We start from the raw sequence: 17,994 nt of genomic DNA, 5'->3' as shown, positions 1-17,994 counted from the left end.
GAAAATGTGATTATAATTTGCTTAATCATATCGAGGAATAAGAGATATTTCCAATAAATGTATTGCCTTTTCATATTTAGCCGTATGCTATGTCTGCCGAAACGCCAACAGATCCGACGCTTTCTGTGAGCAAACGGAGAGCCCGGGGAAAAGAAACTCTAAACCTTTAACTTTCCCTCTTAATCCAAAAAAAAATTGACAAATATTAAGTAAAGTTGATTCATTGGAAGAAAATGATTGATCTTATGTGTATATTGATAAAGCAACGTAACAAATTAAGGTCTATGTTTACATACATATGTACTTATGTATATGTTTCTGTACATCCCAAAACATTCCTGCAGTTCCACAATTCATAGCTACTAATAAACCAGATAGAGGGAATTCATTCAGCACAGCGGACTCTCTCGCTCTCTCATTTCATTTAAAAATGTAAAGTGATGAAAATGTGATTATAATTTGCTTAACATATCGAGGAATAATAGATATTTCCAATAAATGTATTGCCTTTTCATATTTAGCCGTATGCTATGTCTGCCGAAACGCCATCAGAGCCGACGCTTTCTGTGAGCAAACGTAGAGCCCGGGGAAAAGAAACTCTAAACCTTTAACTTTCCCTCTTAATCCAAAAAAAAATTGGGCTCAAGGCTCCAAAGCTCAGGCATTACGCACCCCATAAATTAAAAAATTGGTATGCTTTAGTAACATTGTATTAAATTAAGAATTTATCTAAATTATTTTGTATGGGAGGCTCAAACGAATATATTTACAAAAAATATAGTAACATACTTTTGGCAATCGTATATTATTTGTTATTTTTTTAATTACGTTATCGGATATGACAAATTTGCTTCAACACGTGTGAATTGGAGCGCAGCTCACTGAAAATACATACATCGAGTATGTATATATATACCAGTATAGGTAATCGTATTTATTTATTTTTAAGGGTGGGCAAACTTTTTTATTGATTATATTAAGTTTTAATATAAGACAGTAACCTTATCAGGCAAAAGGAAGTTCAGCCTTGATGGGCCGGATGGCTATAATTATTAAATAATAAGGTTTTTCATGTCGACATCACAGTAGTGCAGGTGGAGTAAGATTATTAAAAGTCCTTTGTTTTAATGGAACATTTGAGCTTCAATTTTGAACCTTGAAGATGAGTACAATTTCGGAGAAATAATATGATTCCTTATAAACCCGTACCGCGTCTATGTCTCTGAAATCTGCATGCTTAATTTCAACTAGCTTTTTTAGCTTTCATAGTTCCTATATCAGGCGTTCATACGGACGGACATGGACCGATCTAATCGGCTAGTGACCCTGATAAAGAATAAATATACTTTATAGGGTCTGAAAGGCTTCCTTCTACCTGTTGCATACTTTTAAACGAATCTAGTATACCCCCTACGAGTAACGGGTATAAAAAATGTCAAACCTATTGGGCGGCACTGTAAGTATCAGTCCAAAAAAGAATCATTCATCTTATATATATCTATAACAATCCCCAATGGTAGATTGTTAGTCAATGGTCAATTACGAAAAATTATATAAATTAAAAAAAAACTGGATAATATGTTAAACAAAAGTTAAAATTGAAATATAGTACGCGGTGAGCTTTACACTTTTGAAATTAACACTATTACATTTTTGAACCCATTGTATTTTTTTTTAAATCTTTAAATAGACCTTGCTTACATTTCAAATGGTGAGCGAGATAGGGCGATCACTGCAGATTCCCATTTTTTCTTTCTTAGGCACTGTCGAAGTTTACTTAAATTAAGTTCAAACATAGCTTCACTTCAATATGAACATAAAGGAAGTTCATGTTAACATACTTTTATTCATTATTGTATTTGCATACTCCTAAAAATATAATTAACATGAGAGAATGGTATAGTCGAGTTCCCCGACTATCAAATACCCGTTACTCAATTAGTGGAAGTGCGAACGAGAAATTTCAACATTTTCAGGAATAACGGTAGAATATCGGGAAAAAAAAATAAAAAAATTAAAAATAAATTAAACATTTTTCGAAAGTGCGGGCGTGACAGTTTTGGGCGGCTTGTGGGCGTAGGAGTAGGTATGGCAGAAAGGTTTTTGGCGAATCTATAGAAATTTACAAAATATATTCAAAAATGAAAAAATATCACATTTTTCAAAATTGTGGGCGTGACAGTTTTGGGCGTCTTCTGGGCGTAAAAGTGGGCGTAACAAAATTTGGAAAGAAGCTTTTCTGAGTTCGAGGGGTTCATACGGACAGACGGACGGACGGACAGACATGACACGATCGACTCGGCCATTGATCCTGATCAAGAATATATATACTTTATATGGTCGGGAACGTTTCCTTCTGCCTGTTACATACTTTGCACCGAACCTGGTATACCCTTTTACTCTACGAGTAACGGGTATAACAAATTTCATAAGTGTGGGCGTGGTAGTTTTGGGCGGCTTGTGAGCGTAGAAAAAATATGTTTGGCATATCGATAGAAATTTACAAGACTAATGAAAAAATATAAAAACATTTTCCAAAAGTGTGTGCGTGACACTTTTGGTGGTTTGAAGGCGTAAGAGTGGGCGTGGCAACATTTGGAAATAAACCTCCGCTGCGTATATGTCACCGGAATCCGCGATTAATCCCAGCTTTCTAGCTTTAATAGTTCCTGAGGTCGAGGAGTTCATACGGACAGACAGTCATGGCCAGTTCGACACGGCTATTGATCCTGATCAAGAATAAAGTATAAAGTATATATTATAGGGTCGGAAACGCTTCCTTTTGCCTGTTACATACTTTTCAACGAATCTAGTATACCCATTTATTCTAAGAGTAATGGCTATAAAAACTAAAATTAAACCTACGTGACAAAGAGCATACAGGAAAAGTTAGGACAAATTTATATTTATTTTTATGAACTACATTACAATCCGAATATTAATATAATTTACATACCATTAATCTGGTTTTATTTCTCAATCAATTTAATCGAAATCATAGATTATTTTTTTTTATTAAATTTAAAATTAGTTATTATTTTTATACAATTTTGGGGTTTGCGTAAGGGACTTTTAAAAAATTAAAAGAATATTAATGATAATTAATAAATATAGCATTAATAATCATTCCAAATTTGATCGAGATGAACTTGGAAATTTGTCGATATACACGCTCAGTCTGCGTATACCACAAACGGTACGTGGTTTTCTGTAACACTATCCTGTAGCTCTACCTTAACATAATTTCTAGAGTTATCTTCACTCTGGCTGTTTGAGTCAGAGTTTGAACAACCACTTTTCACCGTGCTGCTGGTGTTTCTCCTTAAAAGAAACTAATTAGGAATAATTTTTTCGAATATTATAAAAAAACTTACTTTGCTTTCGCATGAGTTAGTATGTGAGATTTTAAATTCGTGGATTGAGCAAATTTTTTATTACAGGCATCAAACGGACAAACAAAAGGCCTATCTCCAGTATGTATTCTTACGTGCGTTCTGCAAATAAAAATAATTGATAGTACAAGGTCATTTGAAAAAATTTATATTTCGTCTAAAAAGCTTTCCTGGTAATGACGAATTATGATTTTCTTTTATTAATGCATCACTTGGAAAAAAAATTAACCATACAAACAACTAAGGATTGCAAGCTTCGGCAAAACGAATCTTATATACCCTTGGAGTAATTACATATTTTAAAAGAACGAATTATAATAAAAATCGAGGCTATAATTTTGTTTCCAATATATTTAGATAATATCCCGCCTGTTTGAAAATTAAAAACGAAAATACACTACGCTTAATGATCGAAAACAACGAATCTGCGATTTCATTTCTCTTATTTTACTATCATTTTCAGACTATTCCTGTTTTTTTTTGTACAAAAAATAGTGCATTCCGAGTTAGAAGGTTTTAGATAGAAAATAACTAAGCTTAAACATCTGATACACGAAAACACAATATTTCAATCCAGCGCAGAACATAACAGAATATATTTTATATAAATACAATATTTTTACCGACGGTAAAGATAGAACGGAGGTAGAACCTGGACGGTGAACCATTGGTTTCGGTTAATAAAAACCAAGAGGAAATATAGTTTCACGACTATAACGTGCTCCTTACTCGGCTAAAGCGAGGTAAGGAACTGTTTTCAAAATTGGCCACCAGAGCTGAATTGGCGGTGACATGACTTATTGAATACGACATAATCGAATGACTAAATGTTATATAGTGTATATATATTCAGTGCAAAATCGTTTCTTTTTACAGGTGTTGAGTCTAAACTTTCGTATGTTAATGGGGCCATAAAAAGTTTTGAGGCACAATTAATTTTCCACTATTTGTTTAAGTATTAAATATATCTAAATTAATATATCGACTTTATCGTTTACTTTTAGCTCTATTTGGTGAATTCACGGGTCGACTGCACATAAAAAAGAAAAACCCCAAATAGGGGTGATTTTTCAAAGCCAATTTAGACCGTTAAAAATTAAAATGTTCTTAGTTGGTACATATTATTATACCAGTTACTCGTAGAGTGAAGGTATACTCATTGTAAAAGGTAGGAAGAAACCTATCACTAGCTGAGTAACTGGTATCAGAAGTGGAGTAACTGGTGTGTAATTAAGCTCAAAAGGTTATTAACGAATCTAGTTGAAATGTTTTGTAAATATTCCATTACAAAAAGTATAAACTGAACTCTGGAACGTTACGTTCTCTGGAACGTTAAATTGTAAAATCTCTTTTGTCTGTGAGGGAAATAACACAAGTATCAAAAAAAAACTTTGTTTAAAGACCTCCAGAATATTAAAGTAAATTTTCTTAGATAATGTGGTGCTAGCAAAAAAAAGTGATCATAATTGCGATCTCTAGGTTCTACACCAGTAGTCAGCATCATCTAGAATCGAATCAGCATCGTCTAGAAACACCTATCTCTTACTTCTGTACATCCGGTGGAAATAACATCCAAACAGTTTTAGAGTACTTCAAAATAGTAATAAACTATCCTGTGTGAGTGTTAAAAAGGACACTCACTATACATTACCCTATACTTGGGTTTTAATTTTTAATTTACCCCCTTTTTTACTGTACCTTAAGTTAAAATCCAGAGAAAATCGTTTTCCACATCCCTCGAATGTACACTGAAATGGTTTTTCACCGGTGTGAACCAACTGATGTCTTTTAAGCTTAGAACTTTCTACGAAAGCTTTACCACATTCTGCACAAACATGGACTCGAGGACCGTGAGTGTGCAAATGTTTTCGCATCGCAGATGAATCTCTAAAGTGCTTATGACAGCCCTTATGAGGGCAAGCTATTTTTTTATCATTTGTATAGGCCACCGTAACTTCGGAAAGATTTAATCTGACTTCAGCACATCCTGTCAAGCCTTTAATTAGAAATTAAAACAAAAAATATAGGAATATTTTGTAAATTCTTTAATTTTTACCTGTATTTTCATGGTGGGTTGTTTGTGATGTTGATAAGCTTTCATTTACTTGTCCCTCCTGCAAGCCAAGATCAAATGGCACTGAGCTTGTCAATGTATGCAGATCACCTGTATTGTCCGTATGATTATTTAAAATTCTGTGATTATTAATTGTCATTGCGGCAGTTTCATTAACCAACTGAATACTTGAAGAATCAGGAATTAAGATTGGGTCTTCGAAACTTAAGCTTGACTTAGATAAAATCCTTTCGGTAAAATTATTTTCTTGGAACAAAATTCCCCTCTCCTTTGTTAATTGATCCATGATTTGAACTGAGCTTATAGGTGGATGCATTTCAAGTGCCTGTGTATTAGTTAATTTCGACTCCATTTTCTGGTATTCTTTATTTCGTTGAGACGTGAAGCGATCATAATCAATATCCTCCTTTTCTTTTAATATATCCGAATCACCGATTTGTTCTGAACCGGAGTATTCATCGTCGGATATCCCGGATGCCCACATTGTAACACTAAACTCTCCTTCCATAGTTTTGATTTGAACAAGCTTTTGTTCCCATCGTCTTGACTTGCCAGTTGAATTGAGTATTGTTGTACCTAAAGTTAGGAAAGGTGCACTTTTATCACCAGCGCCAGACTCTTCTGTATTAATACCATTGTTTAAAAAACTATTTGCTATATCTTTTGAAGTTTCTGGATTTTTGCCATATTCAATATTTTTAAAACAGTTGATATTCATTTCATAGCCCATATTCGTATTCATTCTTCTAAAATATATAAACATTTTATTATTTTTTTTTTTAATTTAAATTATTTTTTTTTAATTATTTTACTTACAATTTCGAAGAAATTAAAGTATCAGCCGCTTTTAGATGTACCTTTCCATGAATGTTGTAATTAATCTCGTTATAACTATCTTTTGATTCTGAATGAATAATTCGGTCAAATGATTTTTGTCTGTGTAAGTCGTTGTGGTTGCCTAAAGAAAAGCAAATAATTACTTTAAAAAAAATTTAATATTAATTTAGAAATACATTGTATGATCTAGATTTCTTAACTTAAGATTAAAATGACGTTACGATAAGCACATAATAAACAAAAGAGAATGCTATAGACCGGTTTGGTTTGCAAGCGGTTTGTAAGCGTTAAAGTGGGTGTGGCAAAATTTTTTTTGGCAGAATGATAGAAATTTGCCGGAAAATATTTTTGGTGAGTGGGCGGAAGAGCATGCCTGGCAAAAAGTTTTTTTGGCTATATCGATAGAAATTCATAGGACTAATTACAAAATAAAATAAATATCAAATCATTTTTGAAAAGTGTGGCCGCGGTAGTTTTCGGTGGTAGTTTGTGGGTATTATAGTGGGCGTGGCAACATCATTTAACAAACTGCTGTGTCTATTTCTCTGGAATCGGCATGCCTAATCTCAACTTTCTAGATTTTATAGTTCCTGAGATCTCGACGTTCATACGAACGGACAAGAATATACAAATATACTTTATACGGTCGTAAGCGCTTCCTTCTACCTGTTACTTACTTTTCAACGAATCTAGTATATCCTTTTACTCTAGGAGTAACGGGTATAATTATTTGTTAAATGATGTTGCCACGCCCACTCGAACGCCCACTGTTGATATTTTTCATTTTTTTATTAGTCTTGTAAATTTCTACCGATTTGCCAAAAAAAAAATTTGCCACGCCTTTTCGACCGCCCACAATCCGCCCAAAACTGTCACGCCCACACTTTTCAAAAATGTGATATTTCATTTTTTGATATATATATCTGCAAATTACTTCAGATTTGCCAAACATTACTACAAAATCACTAAATTTTTGCCACGCCCACTCTAACGCCCACAAACCGCCCAAAACTCTCACGCCCACACTTTTAAGAAATTTATAAGTTATTTTTAATTTGTATTATTTTTTCACCAATTTCTACCATTATAAAAAAAAAGTTTGAAATTTCTCGTTAGCACTTTCACTAGCTGAGTAACGGGTATCTGATAGTCGGGGAAGTCGACTATAGCATTCTATATTGTTCTTTTTTGCAATTTTTACCGATATTCCAGAAAATTATGAAATTTCTCGCCTAGTAACGGGTATTTGAAGTCGGAGAACTCGACTATAGCATTCTCTCTTGTTTTGGTGTAAGTTTGATCAAAATCGGATGACCCAACATTGATAAAATTAAATTATGGTCGAAAAGCGGGTATATACCGACATTTGACAGTTGACATTTTAGAACTTTTTTTTTAATCGCAATAACTTTGTTTGTCCCCTTTAGAATATTGAAAAATCTTTTAGTTTAGAAAATATAAGAAAATTTAAGGAATTAAGCATTTTTCATATCTCAAAACTAAATATTTTTAAACAATATCGTTTGCCAACCCTTTAAAAAAGGTTTTCATCGTTTGCCCACCCTTTAAAAATGGTTTTTATCGTTTGCCCACCCTTTATTGTTGTTCTCCCACCTCTTAAAACTAAATAAATTAAAGCAAAAAGAAGATGCCATCAGTTTTAATATGTTTTCATTCTTACAACTCTTTCTTACACCCAAGAAACGACCAAAGACTGGAGGTGTCTTCGCATATGAAACACACAAACACATTTTATGTTCTGATATCAGCACTGAAAAAATAAATTTGAATGAAAAATGAATATACATATTTTGAATGCTTATGAAAGCTCCAAATTATGTTAGATAATGATATGGTGAGGCAAACACATATCTGTTTTTTTTTTTTAATAAAACATTTGATTCTGGGTTCTATGCATGTAAACCAATTTGCTGGCAACGCAACGTACGACTGATTTTTAGCTATGTACCTTTTCAGCCGCACAGGAAATTATCGGTTAAGAATATGAAATTTGTGTTGCTCATCATAAAGAACTATAAGCTAACTTAAGAATAAGCAGAATACGCAACATTGTTTTTGTAATATACAGAAGTGGTAAAGAGTATTTACACAACGTGCTTTTTGTTTCAATTGTCAATTTTGATCGCTTATTGCTGCTGCTTTTGTACTCAAAACGAACATAACGGTATTTGTCGTGCTTCTACATCTATACAGATGCAAACGAAAGAAGAAGTGGAAAAATAACTGTTCATGGGCTAAAAATAAAAGCATTGAACTGATGCTTGTCTGTTGTCAGAAGTATTTACACACAATTTTTACACGTCAAAATTATTTACACAGTGCAAATTGAAGATTAGCTTCCGCTTCTACAGCGCATTAGTGCAGCACCAGTTACATATGCAAAACAATCGAATGTCATCACAAGTCGAAATGAGTCTAGCTCAATTCAATTGCAAAAGAAAAAATAAAGTAAACACTATCTGGCCGAGGTTCGTTGGAAGAAATCTGGATCCGCTAGATTCAGTTAATTCGACACCGTGAAGATCAACGGTTGTGCAAATTGCATCAAATTCCAACTAGCATAAGCTAGCACGTAGTCAATCTCAATTTATTTCCAAATATTCAATAAATAATACAAAAACTAAAAAATATATTTTTTTAAATGAATTCCGCAAAACCCGATGGGACAATATGTTATCAAAAGTAAAAGATACTTCGCAGCGTTATCAATCCTCAGAAACAGAATAACAGAAAAAGCGAACGACACATTGACTATACATGGCACTGTATTACACTTTGATGCCATTTTAGCAAGGTTAGATTTCGACCATTAGATTTTAGACCACTGCATATAATAGAGCAGGAACTAAGTATCTTGACACAGGGAAAAATGACCATTATAGAATATTATAACCAAGTTTATAGGAAGCTGACTTTGCTGACCAATAAAACAATTATGACATATGGACGGAACCAAGCTATTACTAACGAAATTAATAACAGGCATAGGCAAAACGCTTTAAGAGTTTTCATAACCGGCCTGAACGGCCCAATATCAGCCATTCTATACTCCATGAATCCGACCGACTTGCCAAACGCAATGGCATTGGTCCAGGAGATGGAAAGCAACCAGATGAGAGCAAAATGTGCTCATAATTTCACTGGATTGAATCAGAGATATCATGATTCGAATTTTCAAAACAAACCCGGTCCCAATTACCGGTACAACCGTAATGATACAAGCTTCAACAAAAACAATTTCCCACAACAAAATCAAAACCGACCCAAGATTTTAACAAGAATCAATGGGGTCATCAATGGAGCCAGAATAATAACTGGAAACCCAATAATAATCGCCAATATCCAACTCCAGAACCAATGGAGATTGACGAGTCCATCAAAACTCAAAACCGACCGCCCGTCAGTTATAACCAAAACAATTACAGACAATACCCAAATCATTACAATCCAGGAAATAGTTCCAACCGGTATAAACCACCGAGAACCAAAAAAAATTATCAACAAAACGGACCGTTAAAGAGAATGCCTATCGGTTTAATTAATCAACCGGAACCAAAGGCAATGAGGATAAATAATATCGAAGAAGAAAATTGTTTAGACCAAAGCCAGGAGCAGGACTACCTTACTTAACAAGGGTAGATCAAAAGTCTAACAAAGAACTAAAAATACTAATTGATACTGGAGCCACAGCATGTTATATAAAAAAGGGAATCTACCCGAATAAATATGAATTACCAATACACAAAAGGGTGTCGACCATTAATGGTCACACCATTATTAAATATTACCATAACATAGTTATATTTAACGTTAGACAGAGATTCTATGAAGTAGAGGGCTTAGAATCTGATTTATTAATAGGATGTAACCTCTTGAAAAGAATAGGTATTAAGATCGATATACAAAAGGGGGTTATCAAATACAACGGAAAAGAGGAAAAATTACGTTTCGATGACGATGACTCTCAAAGGGAGAATTTATCCTAAAAAAATATTACGAGAAACAGGAAGCACTTACAACAGAATCAATTATTGTAGAGGATAGTATAGATAGCTCGGGATCGAGTTATCCTGAGCATACTGGCGTAGAAATATCCGCCACCAATAATAGTGTATCCAACTTGGGATTCAATAAGGCCGAGAACGCCAGCGATGTTCCTTCCGCCAATCAAAAGTACTCTAGTTTCGGATTACAACGGATTACAAAATCCGGAACACGCCGTCGATGATAATTCCGACACTTATCAAATTAATAATATTAATAATGTCCCTTCCAATCAAACTGAAAAATTGGAGAGACAAATTATTGAAACAATACAAAACGAGCAATCGATACCTCATTCCATTCAGAACAGACGTAAGAGGAGAAATCAACACGGTCCATGATAGACCGATATACAGTAAGCAATATCCTTATGCACTATCACTATCCAATTTCGTTAACAACGAAATTAAAAAATGCTCGAAGTAAACGTTATTAGATCAAGCAAGAGTCCGTATAACTCACCAGCGTTAGTTGTACCGAAAAAAGGGTTCAACGAAGACGGTAGCCCTAAACACAGACTAGTATTTGGATTTCAAAAATTAAATGAAAATACGATACCAGATAGGTATCCTATGCAGGATCCATCGGTCATTCTGGCAAACCTAGGCTAGGAAAATATTTATCTACACTGGATTTAGAATCAGGATTCCATCAAATACTCATGAAGGAATCCGATATCGAGAAAACCGCTTTTTCCATTAACAACGGAAAATACGAGTTCTTACGGCTACCTTTCGGGTTGACTAATGCTCCCCGAATTTTCCAAAGAGCCATGGATGATATTTTAAGAAATCAAATTGGTAAAATTTGTCACGTCTATATGGACGATATAATTGTTTTCTCAGAATCATTGACCCAGCACCATAAAGATTTATTGACAATTATAAAAATCTTACAAGAAGCCAATATGAAAATATCATTGGAGAAATCCAAGTTCTTCAAATTGGAAACACCTTTTCTTGGCTATATTGTGTCACACAATGTGATAAAAACAGATCCAGAAAAGATAGCAACAATCCATAATTATTCCCTTCCAAGAAATGTTCGTGAGCTATGAAGCTTCCTAGGCCTAACAGGCTACTATAGAAAATTTGTGAAAAATTACGCCCTAATTGCCAAACCTCTAACAAGGTACTTAAGTGGACAAAATGGAAAGGTCACGAGACAAATGTCTCCCAAGATTTCCATCCAACTAAACACCGCAGCCTTACAGGCTTTCAATGAACTAAAAGAAAATCTGATAACCCAAGTAGAACTGGCACAACCAGACTACAACAAAAATTTTGTTTTAACTACAGATGCCTCAGACATAGCTATACGTGCAGTTTTATCGCAGGACAATAAACCAATCACGTTTATATCCAGTTATACGCGACAAACAAAAAAGAATTATTAGGCATCGTATGGGCCTTAAAAAATCTAAGGAATTATTTATATAGGTAACTGGTATTGAAATACAGACTGACCATCAGTCATTATCGTTCTCAATATCAGACAAAAATCCGAATATATAAATGAAACGATGGTATTCGTTCATACAAGGATTTACACCTAAAATAGTGTATAAACCAGGCACAACAAATGTTGTAGCCGATGCATTATCCAGGCTAAAGCTAAACAACCTCACTGAAAGTGACGAAGAAAACGTAGATGACTCAGATATTAATACCCAGCATTCAGCCGAAAGTAGTTTCGAGAATATAATTCAGGAAACCGGAAAGCCATTGAACTAATTTCAACAACAATTGTTGTTAACCACAGGTAGGCTCACGGTACACGAACGCCTAACAGTCTTTGACAAAGTTAGACACATAATCGAATATGATACACCAGAAAATCTTGTATCAATACTGAGAGTATTTACCTCCCAATATTACAGTAGGAATACACTGCACTATAGAAGACCTATATCAAATTCAGGAATTTCTAAGAAATAACTTCAATAACAAATTTCTTTATACAAGAATATTTTTGCAGGATATTGAAAAAATATTGGGAAGTTCCAATCCCAACAAAAGAAGGAGAAAACCTACACATCGACATATACTACGCTCAAAAATTAACGTTTTTGACATGTATCCATGCGTATTCGAAATTCCTAGTAGTAAAGAAAATTCAAAACAAATTCAATATCGAAAACACAGTAATGGATTTGCTACAGCAGTTCCCAATGGCCAAAATAATTATGCTAGACAATGAACCTAGCTTCACTTCAGCGCAATTCACATCCTTTGCACAAAGATGTGGATTAACCCTAATGTTCACTGATCCAAGGCACAGTACGACTAAAGTAGAACTCGACTAAAGTAGAACTACGACTAAAGTAGACTCAAGTAGAACGAGCACACTCTACACTAATAGAATTAGCTTGCTGTATAAAAGAAGAATTCAGATTAGTAGATCATTCAGAGATACTAATTAGAGCCGCCCAGGCATACAACAAATCAATTCACTCCACGACTAAACAAAAACCATTTGAAATACTCTATAACCGAATCCAACATGCGGACGTACCACAAACACTACAGGACGCCCAGGAAAAAATGTTAAACTTTCATAATAAAAATCGTAAAGAAAAGGATTATCACATCGGACAAGTAGTTTACGAAAAGAAAATTGGGGTAAGAAATAAACTCAATCCCAGATACAAAAAACAAGTAGTTCAAAAAGGATGTCCTTACTTATAAGTCCTATAATGATTTATTCCACAATTTAAGTTTTTATATGGAAATAATAAATATTGAATCACAAAACATTAAGAAAGATACTAATAAAAGATCACAATGGGAAATTAAGTACGACTTAGAAGTAATTGAATTAATTTTCTCACAGTTAATATCAACTAGACCAAAAAGGGGAATTCACGAGTTAGGCACTGTGTGGAAATGGTTAGCTGGAACTCCAGACCATGATGACTTCATCAAAGTACAAAATAAAATCAATGACCTAATAGAAAATAATAATAAACAGTTTATCATCAACTCCAAATTGTTCAAAGAAATAGAATCCCTTTCTGATGAATTTAAACATGTATTTATCTATCAAGATTTACCAATACGAAAACATCGCCTAAGACTTTTAACATTTGATTTGCAAAATTTAATCGGTACTATCACATTGGCGAAAATTGATGTCTTCAATACTAAAATTGTAAACAATGAAGACATAAAAGAAATACTAAATCACGAACCAAGACCGGTAATCATTGCCTAATGGACCTAATGCATATATCAGTATTCTAAATTGCGCTACACAAAGAACTCTTAATAATTTATATAAAATACCCTATAATTGATAGCAGGTGCGATATATACTATGCTAAAGCCATCTCTAAAAGCGATGGAAAACTAATAATAAGCAATCAAGTCGCAAAATGCGACAATACGTATTATGAAATGTCTACATTTAAGACCGAACTCTTTAACAATTACGGTATAATAAATCAGAAAAAAAACCTGTTTTACCAAGTTATTAAATGGAGAGAAATCGACTTGTAAGAAAATAAGAGAAAAAAAAAAGAAATTAGATATCATCCATAATATTGTTAACAACTCCTATTTAAATGGATCATTTCTAATAACATTTAATAGTACAAGCACAATTAACAACATTTCATACACCAATTCAGAAAGTAAAATTCTCGAGTACATAACTACAAACCATTTTACAAGTTATGAAATATCCAATTACATTTTGTCGAATAACTCGGAACTCTCTCTAGACAATGTAAGCATTCTAAACCCTTTCATTCAAATTAATAACACCAAGATATCACTTTCCCTTATATTATTAATTGTAATTGTTTTATACATCATTTTTGTAATCATATATCTAAGTTTCAAATACAACAAATTTATATTTGTAACCAAAAAAACACGGCCAGAACGCGAAAACAGCTTGAATCAAACAGAATTTTTAGCAGAGTTACGGGATCACCTACATATAATTCAGAATGAATCGAGACGATCCTTTTAGAAGGGGGAGAGTTATATAACCCCTAATACAGTGACCCGCATTTGAAGCATAAACACTTTCGTCCAAAACAAGTCCGTTCATTTGTTGCCTTTGTATCTAGCAATTGGCTCTTGCCACCAGCGAACATAAACATAAACAGAAGCTTCCGCTTCTACTGCGCATTAGTGCAGCACCAATTACATACGCAAAACAATCGAATGTCATCACAAGTCGAAATGAGCCTAGCTCAATTCAATTGCAAAAGAAAAAATAAAGTAAACATTATCTGGCCGAGGTTCGTTGGAAGAAATCTGGATCCGCAAGATCCAGTTAATTCGACACCGTGAAGATCAACGGTTGTGCAAATTGCATCAAATTCCAACTAGCATAAGCTAGCACGTAGTCAATCTCAATTTATTTCCAAATATTCAATAAATAATACAAAAACTAAAAAATATATTTTTTTAAGGGAATTCTTAATTTGCATGTATTCTGTAGGCAGATCCTAAAGCGTGAGTTGGTGCCACAAATTACTGAAAGTAAGTTTTAATTGAAAATAATTCTTTTTAAAGAATGAAACCAATTTTTAAAGGGTGGGCAAACGTTAAAAACCATTTTTAAGGGGTGGGCAAACGATTTTCTTTGAAAATATTTAGTTTTAAGAGGTGGGCAAACGAAAATATTTTTGTTTAAGGTAGGCAAATGATAAAAACAATTTTTAAAGGGTGGGCAAACGATATTGTTTAAGAATATGGGAAATGCTTAAATCCTTAAGGGCTTATATTTACTAAACTAAAAGCTTAATCAAAATTGTAAAAGGTGGGCAAACGAAATTGCGATTAGTTCAAAAAGTTAATTTTTATGATTTTCGAACATTTTGGATATTTTATATCTTTAATACTGGACCAATTGGTCGGCAAACATGGGCAAACGATTCCAACTTTCAAATTTCAAAAATTCGATTTTACCGAACCCAGCTGCTTTGAGATAACGAGTACAGGGAGACAATTTTGGAGATCGTATCAGTTAAAGAACTTTTTGTTCCTTAAAAGAGCTTGCACAGCGCAGTGATATTAAAATCTACAAAAATACTTAAATAACGTGATACATTTTCAGCTAATATAGCTTTGGTTCGTTTCATTAATTAAAGAGAATACAAAATTATAAAAACAAAAAAAAATGACGATGTTCCATAAAAAAAATTATTGGAATGAAACGTTTATACATTAAAATATAGTTCGTGCAAGCCCTAATACCCTCAGAATTACTGAATTACAGCAGAGTTACTTTTACAATAGGTGGGTTTCTTTTAGCACTTGTAATTAGTTTCTTGCACTGTCCTTTAGAAGATTTATAATCATTTCCAAAGCCGTTTTTATTTAATTTAATTTTTTCAACATCCTTATATAGATTCTGTACGGCTCCTTCCCCATAGAAGGAGCAAGAATTCGACTGATCCTGTTAAATGTTCCAGCCACTCTGGGTCTACTATCTAACTCTGGCGACAATTACATCGAATCCAGTCCACAAACCCTAAATCTTCTCATCCACACTTCCATTTCTGGTTGCGTAGATGTTGACGACGATCAAGGTGGATTACCCACGGACGTTATTGGCCATCTGCAAAGGCGAGCGTCTGCTAGAGGAAGTTCATAGCAGGTGGTGAGAAAATCAAATGGCAATAAATTCGATCAAACCCTTTGAATCGGTGGGCCGGACTATATTAACCCGTAATGGTTTACAATGGCAGCTCTTCTTGACAAGAGCTTTTCTTGAACCAGTAACAGACCCTCTATACCGTATCGACTCGCCCTAGATGATCATAAGGTTGCTGGGTTTTGTGCTCAGCAACGGGCTGATCAACTTTTCTCTCGGAGTAATTAAGGTCATAAGAAAAAAAAAGCTGCCAACATCAAAACCCATTTTTCAAAATATCTAAAAAGTTTGTATTGCTCAGATACACAACCCAAACGGCATTCAATGCCCTGCTAAATGTATTACCGATGCCTTTCGGCTAGTACAACTGCAAATCTTTAAGCCAAAGGCCTAAAAAAGGGACTGGTCACGGACCCCAGGCTTGGGTGGCAACAATGTCAGGGGAATGTTACTATTGCTGTTCAGAATTTAGATGGGGCAGGAATTTTAGATCCAAGGCACGGATCGGAACACTAACTCTGTACAATCAAAGAACGCAGTTACAATCCTTACAGATGGATTAAAAACTGAAGAGGAAAAAGGTGCCGAAATATTTATAGACAAACAAGTTTGTGGACAGTCGGGCGGTAATCAAATCTGTTTGATCGCACACTTTCTATGAAACTTTTTTTGAAGCAGTGTGTTGCTGTTATAGTATTTATATAAGTATATGTATGTTTATATATGTATGTAAATACATATCCATGCTTGAAAAAACCTAACTTACCATTGCTTATATCGTGGTCATTCATTTTCTGATTGCCTCTTGCGTTGCCTATATCTTCATCGTACTGTTCACTTTCAAGAAGAATTCCAAAACGTTCGTATGCCATATTTGCAATGCTATAATCCATTAATTTATGAATTTACGGATAGTATTAAAGCGTTTTATATGCAAACATAAATGCAGGCACATGTGTTAGGTAAGATTTGTATGTTTCCTGAGCGTTTTATTCCCTGAGGCTATTATATCTGAAAGAACTGCATTAGTGCATATGTAGGTAATATAACACAATAATTTAATATCACGATTTATTGATACTTACAAACTTCCACAGAATTAATAATTGTCATATTGCAGTAGAGAACATAATATATAGCGATAAAGATGCCAAACGGATCTCTTAGAAAATGCAGTCTATATGTACAAAAATGTGGTTGAAATAGTCCGCAAGATTTGCTAAATGCCCGATAAATTTATTGATAACCTATTTTTTTTCACAAAACAAAACAAAAGAAAACAAAACAATGCTAATAAATTTTATAAAACCCGATACCAAATGTCTCAAAATATTGAAAAGGTATTCTGGTTGTTTGGCATGGGTATTCGATGACCAAATATTTGCGATATACTAAACTCTAGTATTTTTAGCAATGAAAAAATATAACTTGATTCCACATCAACTAGCTTCTACAATATAGAACGTGCGAGTTTAATGCCAAGCTTATCAGTAACTGTAACTATAAACAGTACGGCTTCGGCAATATCTTAAATAAATAAGCAAAACATCAAGATAATTGAAATCTAAAATTTTTATAAATATTTTCTAAAAAAAAACACCTGGCACTTAGACATTAATTTTGTTAAAATCAATCCAAAAATTTGTACAAATCCTATTACTAGTATTTGGACAAGAAAAGTTTTCTATCATTAAAATTCTTTCAGATATTGTTTAAATGTACCGGATATGTTGCTTGTGCCATTCCGTTGGAAATAGCATCATTCCAGAAACTGAGTGCAATCGTGCTATAACCAATTTTACCATCGGTAACAAACACATTAATTTTGATAGAAACAATCCAAAAATGTTTACTTATTTTTATTACTAATTATTGGGATAGGAAAAGTTTTCTATTACTTAAATTCGTTCAGATTTAGTTACATATTGTTTATATTTACAGGATATGCTATTTGTGTCATTCTTTCGAAGCATATTTCAGAAACTGATTGCACTAGTGGTATAACTAACTTTGCGA

At 33.7% G+C, this 17,994-nt stretch overlaps 1 protein-coding gene and 1 long non-coding RNA gene across 6 annotated transcripts; one reads left to right on the top strand and one right to left on the bottom strand.

The window, feature by feature from the left end:
* The first annotated feature begins 3 nt into the window (after positions 1 to 3).
* Positions 4 to 803, top strand: LOC113564662. The gene is made up of 2 exons (XR_003408214.1): positions 4 to 432; positions 522 to 803. It is a non-coding gene; the product is annotated as an uncharacterized LOC113564662 (long non-coding RNA).
* Positions 804 to 3,107: 2,304 nt separating this feature from the next.
* Positions 3,108 to 17,399, bottom strand: LOC6555863 (polycomb protein PHO). Of its 5 annotated transcripts, XM_026983439.1 has the most exons (8): positions 17,295 to 17,385; positions 17,064 to 17,066; positions 16,745 to 16,998; positions 6,283 to 6,445; positions 5,449 to 6,212; positions 5,091 to 5,388; positions 3,375 to 3,494; positions 3,108 to 3,321 (listed from the first exon to the last, which is right to left on the bottom strand). In XM_026983439.1, the coding sequence occupies exons 3-8, from the start codon at positions 16,869 to 16,871 to the stop codon at positions 3,174 to 3,176; spliced, it is 1,620 nt and encodes a 539-aa protein (XP_026839240.1). In that variant the 5' UTR covers positions 16,872 to 16,998; positions 17,064 to 17,066; positions 17,295 to 17,385; the 3' UTR covers positions 3,108 to 3,173. The 5 variants fall into 5 exon arrangements, with proteins under 5 accessions (XP_026839240.1, XP_026839239.1, XP_026839238.1 ...); XM_026983438.1 differs by lacking the exon at positions 17,064 to 17,066 and having other exon boundaries at positions 16,745 to 16,989; positions 17,295 to 17,399; XM_026983437.1 differs by having other exon boundaries at positions 16,745 to 16,989; positions 17,064 to 17,395.
* Between the last annotated feature and the right edge of the window lie 595 nt (positions 17,400 to 17,994).

This window comes from Drosophila erecta, unplaced genomic scaffold (genome assembly GCF_003286155.1).
Source record: "Drosophila erecta strain 14021-0224.00,06,07 unplaced genomic scaffold, DereRS2 tig00000294-arrow-arrow-pilon, whole genome shotgun sequence".
NCBI classification, from domain to species: Eukaryota; Metazoa; Arthropoda; class Insecta; order Diptera; family Drosophilidae; genus Drosophila; species Drosophila erecta.
The sequence above is the reverse complement of the archived record's forward strand: the minus strand, read 5'-3'. Positions and strand labels throughout refer to the sequence as shown.

Excerpts from the sequence above, each read along its gene's own strand:
- LOC6555863 (XM_026983438.1), bottom strand. The coding sequence starts at position 16,871 with ATGGATTATAGCATTGCAAATATGGCATACGAACGTTTTGGAATTCTT. Across the intron at positions 5,389-5,448 it reads AACCCACCATGAAAATACAG|GCTTGACAGGATGTGCTGAA; the intron begins GTAAAAATTAAA and ends TTCTAATTAAAG. Across the intron at positions 3,495-5,090 it reads TCTCTGGATTTTAACTTAAG|AACGCACGTAAGAATACATA; the intron begins GTACAGTAAAAA and ends TTTTATTTGCAG.